Source organism: Gastrolobium bilobum, unplaced genomic scaffold (genome assembly GCF_033153095.1).
Source record: "Gastrolobium bilobum isolate Gb01-03AN ecotype WA unplaced genomic scaffold, APGP_CSIRO_Gbil_v1 utg12392, whole genome shotgun sequence".
NCBI lineage: Eukaryota > Viridiplantae > Streptophyta > Magnoliopsida > Fabales > Fabaceae > Gastrolobium > Gastrolobium bilobum.
Genome location: NW_026897089.1, coordinates 153,111 through 164,942, shown reverse-complemented (window position 1 = coordinate 164,942; position 11,832 = coordinate 153,111). Strand labels below are relative to the sequence as shown.

General features: G+C 33.2%; 1 protein-coding gene across 1 annotated transcript; it reads left to right on the top strand.

Annotated features, from left to right (window-relative positions):
• Nucleotides 1-202: 202 nt before the first annotated feature.
• Nucleotides 203-751, top strand: LOC133304052 (pectinesterase inhibitor-like). Its single transcript, XM_061504020.1, has one exon. The coding sequence runs from the start codon at nt 203-205 to the stop codon at nt 749-751; it is 549 nt and encodes a 182-aa protein (XP_061360004.1).
• The last annotated feature ends 11,081 nt before the right edge of the window (nt 752-11,832 follow it).

Sequence of the window (11,832 nt, the reverse complement as noted above, 5' to 3'; positions counted from 1 at the left end):
AAATAGTATATATATAATATAATTAACTCATAATTAAAACACTTAATTGCAAATAATGAATTCAAATATTCGAATAGTAATATCATATGAAGTGAACGTGAATCCTTGTTTTCAATTGAGGACTATAAAATGACCCTCATGCTGAGTAAAATTAAACCAAAAGATTAAGGAGAGAAGGAGAAATTAAGAAAAAGATAACACAATGGTTCATTTCTCTGTTAGATCTTGCTTGATTTTTGTCTCTGTGTTGGCATATCTTTTACTTGTTGAGTCTTCCAATAGAGTTGTGGAAGTAAATGTCATCTGCAATAAATCCGAAAATCCTTCATTTTGTTTAAGCCTCCTTAACTCGAAGCCTGGTGGAGCAGTTGGTGAAGATCTCGTTAACCTTACGCGATACACCATTGATGTAGTTCGTGCCAATGTCACCAACACAATCAAATATATCAATCGGTTGATCAAAAATAGTACTAGTGATCCTAAGGCAAGAGAGCATTACCAAGTGTGTTTGTCACAATTCAATTACGCCCTTGATGCTGCCGAGTATACTCAACAAATGTTAAATTCGAGAAATTACCTTAACGTGCACGTGGCTGCAAGTGATGTCATGACAAACGCTGATTTGTGTGCTTTAGGACTGTCATCGTCAAATCCTCCATTTCATGATGCATCCTTGCTTTCCAAATATGTTTCTATTGTCGACCAGATTGTTCAGATAATTCTCATTATGACAAATTATCTGATTCGTTAGTAGTTTCATTTCTATTACTTTAAGGCATAGTTCCTTTCAATTGCTTTTTATGTTAAAGCTGGTGTCTTTGTAATCTTGCCATGAATAAAGTTTGTTTTTCTTCTTATTTGTTATAACACTTGCTTTTCCCTATTATATAATATTCTAGTTTCATCTATATCGATGGTGAATGAGTTTACGTAGTACTATTTCAATTGTTGCTGCTGTCAATGGCGCTTGATTAACAAGAATGTACAAAAAAATTGTAAAACACAAGAAAAATATATATTACCATAATAAAACAATTATTAAAATTAAGCAAATTAAGATAAACATGTGTAACCATAATAAATCAATACTCGGCGAGCAATTCAAACATAATTTTTTTATCATCTTTAATTCCCAACTACGAACTAAAAGGGAAACTGAAAACTAGCGGTGCGCAAATATTCCAACTCTAGGATTGCACTTTATGTTCAAATTTTTTGAGATTTGGGTATTATGAAACTAGACTCGGTGGCTCCGGCGGAGCCACGTTGTGGCCTTGCAGTTGTCTTGGCACTTGCTTATTTAGCCACGTTCGTTTAACTACACTATTTGAAAATTAGCCACGTTTTGATGGTAGGAACTGTAGCTATTTGGGCACTCGCTGAATTTTTTGGCACTTGCTAACATGTCATGCTGGATCCGCCACTGACTAGACTTCTAAGGGTTTAAAACGATATATTATACCGGAGTCACTCAATTTGAACCCGTGTAGAGGAAGTTATGAATCTTCTCCTTTCAGCCTTAAAATAGCTTGGATAGTATTGGAAAAAGGCTTCTAACTTAAATCACTAATTAGTTTGCATACTTATGTATGGGTCCTTTAATCCTGGAAGGCTCTCCACAACAATAGGCTCTCTCTCTTTTACAGTTCAGCTTCCATCCTCTTTTGTGGTGATGGGACTAACATTGGGATGAATACATTAGATATAAACCAATCCTACAATTACAGTTTGGACATAAGGAAATTGCTCGGGAGGGATAACATTCACACATGTTATGGAGACATTTTAGTTTCTAGATGAATTCTATTCAATTCCATACAAAAGGTGTTGGGTCTATGGCCCATGATGGACCCGGCTCACTTGATGAGTGACCTAATCTCTTATTAGAAAAAGATGCTCAGCCGCCACTGTACGGAGAGAGACGCAAACGCGAAGGAATCTCAAGCCAAAGACTAAGATATTCCGAGGAAGAAACACAAAATCATTGTTGAAGAAAGAACAAAAGCCTATAGAGTAGGATTCCTTTCCCTTTACAAAGAGAAACATTTGTGTGAGACACTTATGAGTAGATTCATCCTTTTAGAGGGTGAAATTCTCTGGTTATTGAGCCAGAGTGAAACATTGTGTAATCTCATTATTCATAGTGGAAGTTTTCTGAAATTGGTCCCGTGATTTTTACTCTTCACGTTAAAGAGATTTTCCATGTTAACATTTTTGGTGTTCTCTACTTTGCTTTATTTTCGTTGTACTATTATTGTTCACTAATGCTTTTTCAAGCTGGGCTGGTGAAGCGCTGAGTAACTCGTAGTACATAATCAATACATAGTTTCAATGACTATAGAGGGAAAGCGCTACCATTTGAATGATTATAGAGGGAGATGAAATCAGTCTAGATCAGCAAGGAGTTATTCAACAATTGGCACTCTCCATTAAGAAATGTAATTGAATGGTCTTTTGAGGCTTTAAAGAACAGGTTTCCAGTTTTTTGTAAAATGCCTCTCTTTACATTTCTGAAGCAAGCTCTCATCGTGATTAGGGGTGTCCAAAAAAACTGATTCACTTGTCCTGCCTTTCATCTGACCTTGACCTGACCCATAAATATCTATTTTTTTTAACTGGTTTAAATATTGACCCACTTTTATTTGGGTCAGCTTTAGACCTGACTTATTTTAATAATGACCCATTGCCTCAAAATTTGACCCACACCCATTATGTGAAAAAAAAGAAAAAGAAAAAGAAAATCACAATTACGTTAAAAGAAAAGTTTTAACATAAAATAATTACGTTAAAATTTTTGACGAAAAATATTTCCATCTAAATTTTTCGCAAAATTTTTTGACGAAAAATATTTTAATCAAAATCTGTAAAAAAATTTGACGGAACACATTTTTGTCAAAAATTTTCGTTAAAATTTTTGACAAAAAATATTTCAATAAAAAAGTAAAAAATATTCTGTCAAAATTCTTTAGAGAATCTAAATTTCGTCGAAAGTTTCGAATGAAACATTTCCTTCAAAACAATTTTCTTCGAAATTTTCGTCAGAACACATTCCCATCAAAATTTTGAACGAAAAACAATCTGTCAAAATTTTTGCCGTAATTCTTTTTTCGTTTAAAACATTTGATGGAGGAAATCATTTTCGTCAAAACTTTTGACAGAAACTAAATTTCGTCGAAAATTTCGATAGAAAATTTATTTTTGTAAAATTTTTCATCAGAGAAAAAATTCCGTCGCTTTTCAACAAAGAGTATTCGGACGAAAAAATATTTTTGTGACGAAACTTTTGTCGTTTGCAACGTAGAAATTTCATAAAAAATATGATCTTTTTTAGTATTGTTAAAATTAGTGATTTGTCTTCTTAAGATGGGAAGAATGTTCTCTCTTCTTTTACTTTTTATTAATTTTCACTAATTTTGCTTCACATGTACAGGGGCTTAAAATTACATTCCTTTATTTATGCAACAAATATCAAATTTATTATATAATTTATATTTTGAAAACAAATGAATAATTAAATTACATGAGTTTAAAAATTAAATCAATAATAATAAAAAAATCAGATCAAAAACAAGTTTTGAAACCAAGTCAAAAGTGGGTCAGGTCAAATTTGACCTGATTTTTAAACCAAGTCAGGTCGCATCTGGCCTAGTTCTAAACCAGTTCAAAAAAATTCAAAGCGAGTCAGACCAGACCTAGATCAAATTAAACCAAGTTGGGTCAAAATACCTGACATATAAAACCAAGTCGGGTCGGTCAGCAACCCAATTAATTGCAGTTATAGAGAAAGAGAGCCCACAAATCAAGCGACTGAAATAAACATTGTTGAAAAAAAAATATGCAAACCAATTAGCTAAAGACAATCACTTGCCCCTAATTTCATATTGATTTATTAGCCCTACAAATTATAAGATATTCAAAATATGTTAGAGACTTGTTACATTTTTTGTATCAATTCTTTCTGCTTTAAATTAATTGGATATCATGTTATTTATGTTATGTATTTATCTATTTATTTGTTTCATTAATATTAAGGTAATAATATGGTATTAAAAAATGAGTAGTATTTTTGTATACTTTAGTATTTTCATGAGGAAAAATATTATATTTGTTTTAGTATTTTTATTTTATTAAATATTATATTTTTATATCTTTTAGATTTAGTGAAGTAATTATTATTTGTTAAATATGAAATTTTGGCATTTTCGCTAATATATCTGTTGTCATTTGCTTATTTTACACATTGAATGAAATCTTTGTAATTATTTCAAAAGTAAATAAATATATTTGTATTGTATCATCAAACGTAATTTTGTTTTTCGGGAAAAAATTAAAACATGTTATCAAATACATTTTTTCCCATAAACTCTTCAAAGGCACAAAAATAGGAAAAAAAATTATTTCTTTTTAGAAACAATGTTGGAGAATAGAATTGTTGTCATGCACACCCTTATTGAAACGTAGGCTATGATGATTGTTCATAGGTTGCGGACTCAAGAGCATCCTTCCATGTTGTAATAACTCTAACCTCTGAAATTCGAATTAGTGAATTGATTAATGATTTAATCATGATTATGATGGTCTAATCAGGTGGAGAATCTATTTAGGTGAAAATAAGTCATTTTTTTGGAAAAAGTGCAATTAGTGGAAGGATTTGGGCAAAAACATAATTATGCAAAAATTGCTCGGAACTTGGAATAATGTAGTGTAACATTGTTAAGCTATATTAGTGAAGATTGAATTAGGGAAAAATGGCTAAAAGTCTTAAGTTATTAAGGATTATACATGAAGGGTTATATGGTAATATGCCATTTAGATATTTAGTTGAACTTTGACTTTTGTGTAAAAGTTAATTATATGACTAAGCATCATTTTCTTTCCATTAAGACCATCATTTTCGTGCTTCTTCCTCTCCATAACCGAACCACCATAGTTGAATGAGCTCGAATATGCAACTTTTTAATTAGCCATCAAATCATTAAAGATTGAATATGAAAAATACCTAGAATCACTTGGTGATCAAAACATGTAAAGAAATTCTTGTGAAAGCAAGTGAGTGAAGAGAAAAATCACCCTCTAGGTGGTGGGTTTTATGTTGGTTGGAGCTAGGGAGAAGTGTTTTAATCCATTGGAAGCTTGAAATTCATTCTTAGGATCATTTTGAAGACTTTTGCAGTAAAAAAAACCTTATTTTCATCTTGTTTCATGATGATTCAATATTTAGATTTTCATTGAAGTTGTAAGCTTGAGTAGTGATGTTCAAGTGGTAATTGGACTTGGTTGTAATTTGAAAGAATGATAAGGATTAAAAATAATCGGTACAAATGTGTTTGATATGCCTCTAGCATATGTATAAATCTAAGCCAAAAAGAGAAAGAATTTTGATCAAATCTGGATAAAAAGGGCTAGAATAACTTATAATATGATAAATCTCAATCAGAGATCACGCAACTGATTTCCTTTTGATTTTGTACGAAAACAGGACAAAAAGAAGCCCAAGTGGAAGTTTCCAAGCTGAAGCCCCACGCTACAAGTGTGGAACTCACGCTAGTAGCGCCAGAATTAAATTTCATCCAGAGACATCTACGCTCACAGCGAGAAACTCACGCTAGTTGCGCCAGACTTTCTTGCAACCCACGCTCATAGCGTGGGAACCACGCTAGTTGCGTGAACATCCAGTAACGTGAATAAAACTCCCATGCTCACAACATGGGAACCACGCTAGTAGCGTGGGAGGTGCGGACAATCAACAGTAAATCCTGTTTTGTATCAAAAAGAGATTGAACGGAGATTCACAAAGAAGATTTAATCAAGATCTCTACACAAGGGCAAAAAGTCTATAAATAGAGATTCAGACCCTAGGAAAAATAATCTTTGGCTGGAGAGAATTCTTGGAGGCTCACACTGGAGATCAGGATTCTGACGGAGTTGAAAACCGAAGATAATTGATCCTTCTTCTTTTTCTCCTTCTTTTTCTTTATTGCTTTATGAATTCTTTTTATTATTTTAATTTGTTTAAGCCAGCTATGTCTGGCAAGTTTGTTTTTCTAGTTGGGATCACAGACCCAATGTGAATCCTTTTATATTTTATGTATTGATATTTTATAAGTTAATTAGTTAGTTTGTTTTATTCTACCTGGTTTAATTTTTTATATCCTGTTTAGAACTGATCACTCTAAATTATAGGGCTTTGAGGGTTATGACTCACAATAGACATATTGTGGTTTTAGTCTGGACAATGGTAGAATAACAATTTGTGTATGATCTAGACATATACTTACATAAATTGCAGACTCATAATTCAATTGCTTAATGCTTAATTCAAAAGGGATTACGAAGACATTAAAATTCTGATTGGGTTAAAGGGTTGAAATCACTAAGACATTAGGGTTCAACTATTTTATAGGGAAATATTGAATTGTCTGAACAAACGAATTAATTGATTATAAAATACAATATAGGAATATAAGGAAGGATCGGAGGTGAAGTGCATCCTGGCTACATCCTTTTTATAAATTTTTCATCAATACTTTCTCGCGTTCTTGATCTTTTCTTGCATGCGTTAGAAATTAATTTTTTTTTAAATTCTGCTTTTAAATATTATTTTATTTTAAATTCTGTTTTTAAATTCCAAAATCAATTCTCTTGACAACCCAAACCAACTTTATTTTCCAACTTAAGGGGAATAATTAAAGGGAAAAAAGTATCTAATGTTACTTTAGATAACTTTATCTAATGTTCATTGAAACGACGTCGTTTTGAGGTTAAAAAATAAAAAAATTAGAATGATAAAGACTATTATAACCCTGAAATAAATTAAAACTACAAAAATACCATGATTTCTTTACCAAAACGACGTCGTTTCGGTAAACATTAGATAAAGTTATCTAAAGTAACTTTGGAAAAAAACAAACACATAGTTAAACTAGTAATTGGTGCATTAATCCTCGTGGGAACGATACTCTACTTATCACTTTAATACTTGGAACAGACGGTATACTTGCCGATTTCGCAACAGGTTTTTGGCGCCGTTGCCGGGGATTAATTACGGCAATTTAAATTTAACTTTCGATCTTTAAGCTTAAATTTTATTTTTTTTTTATTTTTTTAATTTTATATTTTTGTTTTTACTTTTTACTTTTTTTAATTTTTTTCTCATTTTTTTTAATTTTTAATTTTTAATTTTTTTTTAAATTTAAATTTTTTATTATTATTTATTCTCATTTTTATTTTATTTTTTATTTTTTATTTCGGTTTTTTTTTATTTTTATAAAAAAAAATTGTTCTCTATGATGTACTATTACCATCATAGTTGAATTTGAAATTCCATTATATTTGGAGGAAGAATTGTTCTACATTGAAAATGGAAAACTTTTTGGGGGTGAATTTTCAGAGGATCCTCATGATCTAATAGATAAATTTTTGAATTTCTGCAGTGACATAAGGACAAACGGAGCTACTGAAGACTCCATTAAGGTCCATTTGTTTCCCTTCTTTCTGAAAGGTCGAGCTAAAATGTGGTTGAAGTCTCAACCTCGACGAAGCATCACCACATGGAAGAAGATATAATTTAGATTTCTGAGCAAATATTTTCCACCATGCAAAGCCACAAAGACTAAAAAGGAGATCGACTCCTTCTCACAAAAGGAAGGAGAACATCTATATCAAGCTTGGTGTAGACTTAAGAGATTATGCAGAAAATGCCCAGTTGATGATTGGGAATTTGTTCGCATTTTATACTGCGGTATGTGCCCACTTTCAAGAATAAAATTAGATCTAGCAGATGGAATATCACTTTACACTAGGAGTTTTGATGAAGTTCTTGCGTTGATCGAGAGAGTGGTTTACGACGAATACCAAGCACTCAAGGACCAGCCAATAGTTGAGCAAGAAGCTGAGGAGAAGTCATCCATTCTAGCTCAAGAGAATTATATAGAAAATGTTGCACCTCTTCTCAAGCAACTCACTGAAGACGTTGAGGGAAATTCATACTTGAAGGATCAGGATGTGACAATAGCTACTAAAGAATTCAAAACCGAGGAGGAATCTATTATAGAAGAAGAACCTAAAGTTGAAGAATATTTTGAAGTAAGAGAAGAGCAAGAAGATGGAACATATAGGGAAGAGACCCCGTCTTCAATGGCAATTACCCTCCTACATTCTCATGATGAAACACTTGAATTGAAGGAGTATAAAACTGAAGAAGATGCAGTATGAGGAGCTAGAGATAAGATCTTCAAATGATGAAGAATACGAGGAAGCTAATCTTGTGAATTCAATTGAGGCATGCAGTGAAAGAAGCACGAACACCTCTAGCCCCATGGTAGACATACAAGTTGAGCAAGCCTATTGTGCTGTTGAGACTAATGCGAATCAAGTGCCAATGAGCTTATTAGAGAAAATGGGAATAAGGCATACAAGATCCGCAAAGATGACTCTACAATTGCCCGATCGCTTTGTTCAAGTGTTGGTTAATATTGCTGAAAATGTACTAGTGAAGGTGGGAAACTTTGGGTACAGAGAAAATTTTGCAGTCATTGATGTTAACGTGAACCCTGCTTTTGCTCACCTTATCGAAGAACCATTCTTGGCCACCACAGATGCAGTGGTAGATGAGCTAAAAGATGAGGCAATTCACAAGGTGGATGGAGTCCAGGTATTTATTCTTGATTTTAAAATTAATTCTTCATCACTTACAATTTTTCCCTCAAATGTACAAGCACAATTTGTTGAAGACAAGGGAGATGGAAAAACAAAGCTCAAGAATCCTCATCTATTAAGAACCAAAAGAAAAACCAAGGTTAAGATAAAGAAATCCAAAAAGATGACTATGACCAAGGGGAAAAAGCCAGCTTCGGTTCTTTGCTACAAGCCACCATGATCACAAGGGGTACGTCAGCCTCATGACGTTAAACAAGCACTAATTGGGAGGCAACCCAATAGTAAATTTTTCTTATTTAATCATTTTATTTTTATTAGGTTAGTTTCAGTTTTAACAAGTTAAGTATTTGGTGAAGTAAGGACATATGAAAAAAAAAAATTAATCTGGGAATTGGTGCTATCAGCACCAACCTGGCGCTAAGAGCGCCACAAGACTGAAATGAGACAGAAAATCTGCGCTTACAGCGCCAGGGTGACGCTATCAGCGCCAGAAATCCACAAATGACTCGCGCTGACAGCGCGAGATTGTCGCTGCCAGCGTCAATGAGCCCAAAAGTTACAGTAGCTCCGCGCTGATAGCGCGAACTCCACGCTATCAGCGCCAGGCTCAAAGTCAGAATGCACTATTTACTTTAACTTTAGTATTTTTTTCTTTCTTTATTTTGCTGTTTTTAGATTATGGTTTGATTATATCTCCTTTTATATGCTGAGTTATGATTATTCTGTTTAATTTCCACCTGCGCAGAATTAGCTTCACTCGACTAGTTTAGTTTATTGTTGAGGACAACAACATTCTAAATCTGGGAATTGGGCGCATACTATATGCAATAACTGCCAACTGCGAAATTGCACAACAGAGACGTCTAACAGAAAAAATTTCTGAAAAAAGGGAGATACTTTAACCTTTCTTTTTATTAATCTCTGCTATTTTTAATTCAAGTATTTTTATTCAATTTTTCAATTTGTTTTAGAAAAATTAAAAAAAAATACAAAAATAGTGAATTTCTGAACAAGCGTTCCTAGATTTTACAAAGCCTACTCAGTAAGTAATTAGATTGAATTATAAGAAGCATGATATCTGCGGAGCATTCAATTGTTTTTATAATCTGAGAATGATGACTGCTCATTTGTATAACTGTTTTAGTGAAAATTCTTAGATAATGCTTGATGTGAAATTTTGAAATTAAATTCTAATTTGAATCACAACTGTGAGGATTTGAGCCTAAACAGAAATATATTTTTTCAGAGAGGCCTCACTGTAGTAGTTTTCTAGAGCTTGAACTGTTTCTCTGGCTTGCATGCATTACTGACATGATAAAAACATATTTATTCTTGTTAACTTAGAGCCAAACGGCCTACCTAAAAGAATCTTCCATTGTTAGCCCTTTTGAGCCTTAGACCAACTTATTCAAAAACCTGATGAAAATTACTTAACCATTTCTCCATTGACACACCTTGAAAGAGATTGAAATGCTGATCAAAGGAAAAAGTCAACGTACTTCTCAAAAGAAAAGTTAAGTAAGTTGAAAAAGGAAACAGAAAAATGGTCTGCAAAAATACTGCAAAAATTCTGAAAAAGAAATGCAGCTCAAAAGAGAAAAGAAAGAAAACATCTGCAAACAAGGAAAGAAAAGAAAAAGGTAGTGAAAAAGGGAAAAGAATCCCAAATTGATGAAACGTGGCAGATTAAAAGAGTGAGAAGGAAATAATGTCAAATATCTCAGGATTTCAGTCTCTCAAATTAATCAGCCTCTGACCAAAAGATTCTTACCCCCAAACCAAGCCAAGTTATAACCTATCAAAGACCTTTTCATCAGTATATGCATGTGAAATGGGTTCCTGAATCTTATGAATTGAGAATATGTTCACGCTTATGGAATTACTGCTACACTGATGGAATAAGTGTGAACCCTCAAACACTAGAGTGATGAGAGTATATTTATCTGGTGAGGAATATTCAAGTTAGGATCTGATTTCTTGATACAACTGAAAAGCATTGTTTGAAGTTTTTAATAGGGAGTTATACATGCATAGCAGTCTAATTTCTTAAGATGTTAATGTTTCATGTTTTTCTTCACAGAGTTAATCTTTCCTTCTAACTTTAATCTATTACATTGTTGAGGACAACAACGTTCAAATCTGGGAATTGTTTGATATGCCTCCAGCATATGTATAAATCTAAGCCAAAAAGAGAAAGAATCTTGATCAATCCTAGATAAAAAGGGCTAGAATAACTGATAATTTGATAAATCTCAATCACAGATCACCAACTGATTTACTTTTGATTTTGTAGGAAAACAGGACAAAAAGAAGCCCAAGTGGAAGTTTCCAAGCTGAAGCCCCACGCTACAAGCGTGGAACTCACGCTAGTAGCGCCAGAATTAAATTTCATCCAGAGACATCCACGCTCACAGCGTGAAACTCACGCTAGTTGCGCCAGACTTTCTTGCAACCCACGCTCACAGCGTGGGAACCACGCTAGTTGCGTGCACTTCCAGTAACATGAATAAAACTCCCACGGTCACAACGTGGGAACCTCGCTAGTAGTGTGGGAGGTGCGGACAATCAGCAGTAAATCCTATTTTGTATCAGAAAGAGATTGACCAGAGATTCACGATGAAGATTTAATCAAGATTTCTACACAAGGGTAAAAAGTCTATAAATAGAGATTAAGACCACATGAAAAATAATCTTTGGCTAGAGAGAATTCTTGGAGGCTCACGTTGGAGATCAGGATTTCGACGGAGTTGAAGACCGAAGATCATTGATCCTTCTTCTTCTTCTCCTTCTTTTTCTTTATTGCTTTATGAATTCTTTTTATTATTTTAATTTGTTTAAGCCAGCTATGTCTGGCTAGTTTGTTGTTGTAGTTGGGATCACAGACCCAATGTGAATCCTTTTATATTTTCTGTATTGATATTTTATAAGTTAATTAGTTAGTTTATTTTATTCTACTTGGTTTAATTTTTCATATTCTGTTTAGAACTGATCACTCTAAATTATAGGGCTTTGAGGGTTAGGACTCACAATAGACATATTGGGGTTTAAGTCTGGACAAGGGTAGAATAACAATTTGTGTATGATCTAGACATAGGCTTACATAAATTGCAGACTCATAATTGAATTGCTTAATAGTTAATTCAAAGGGGATTACTAAGACATTAGAATTCCGAT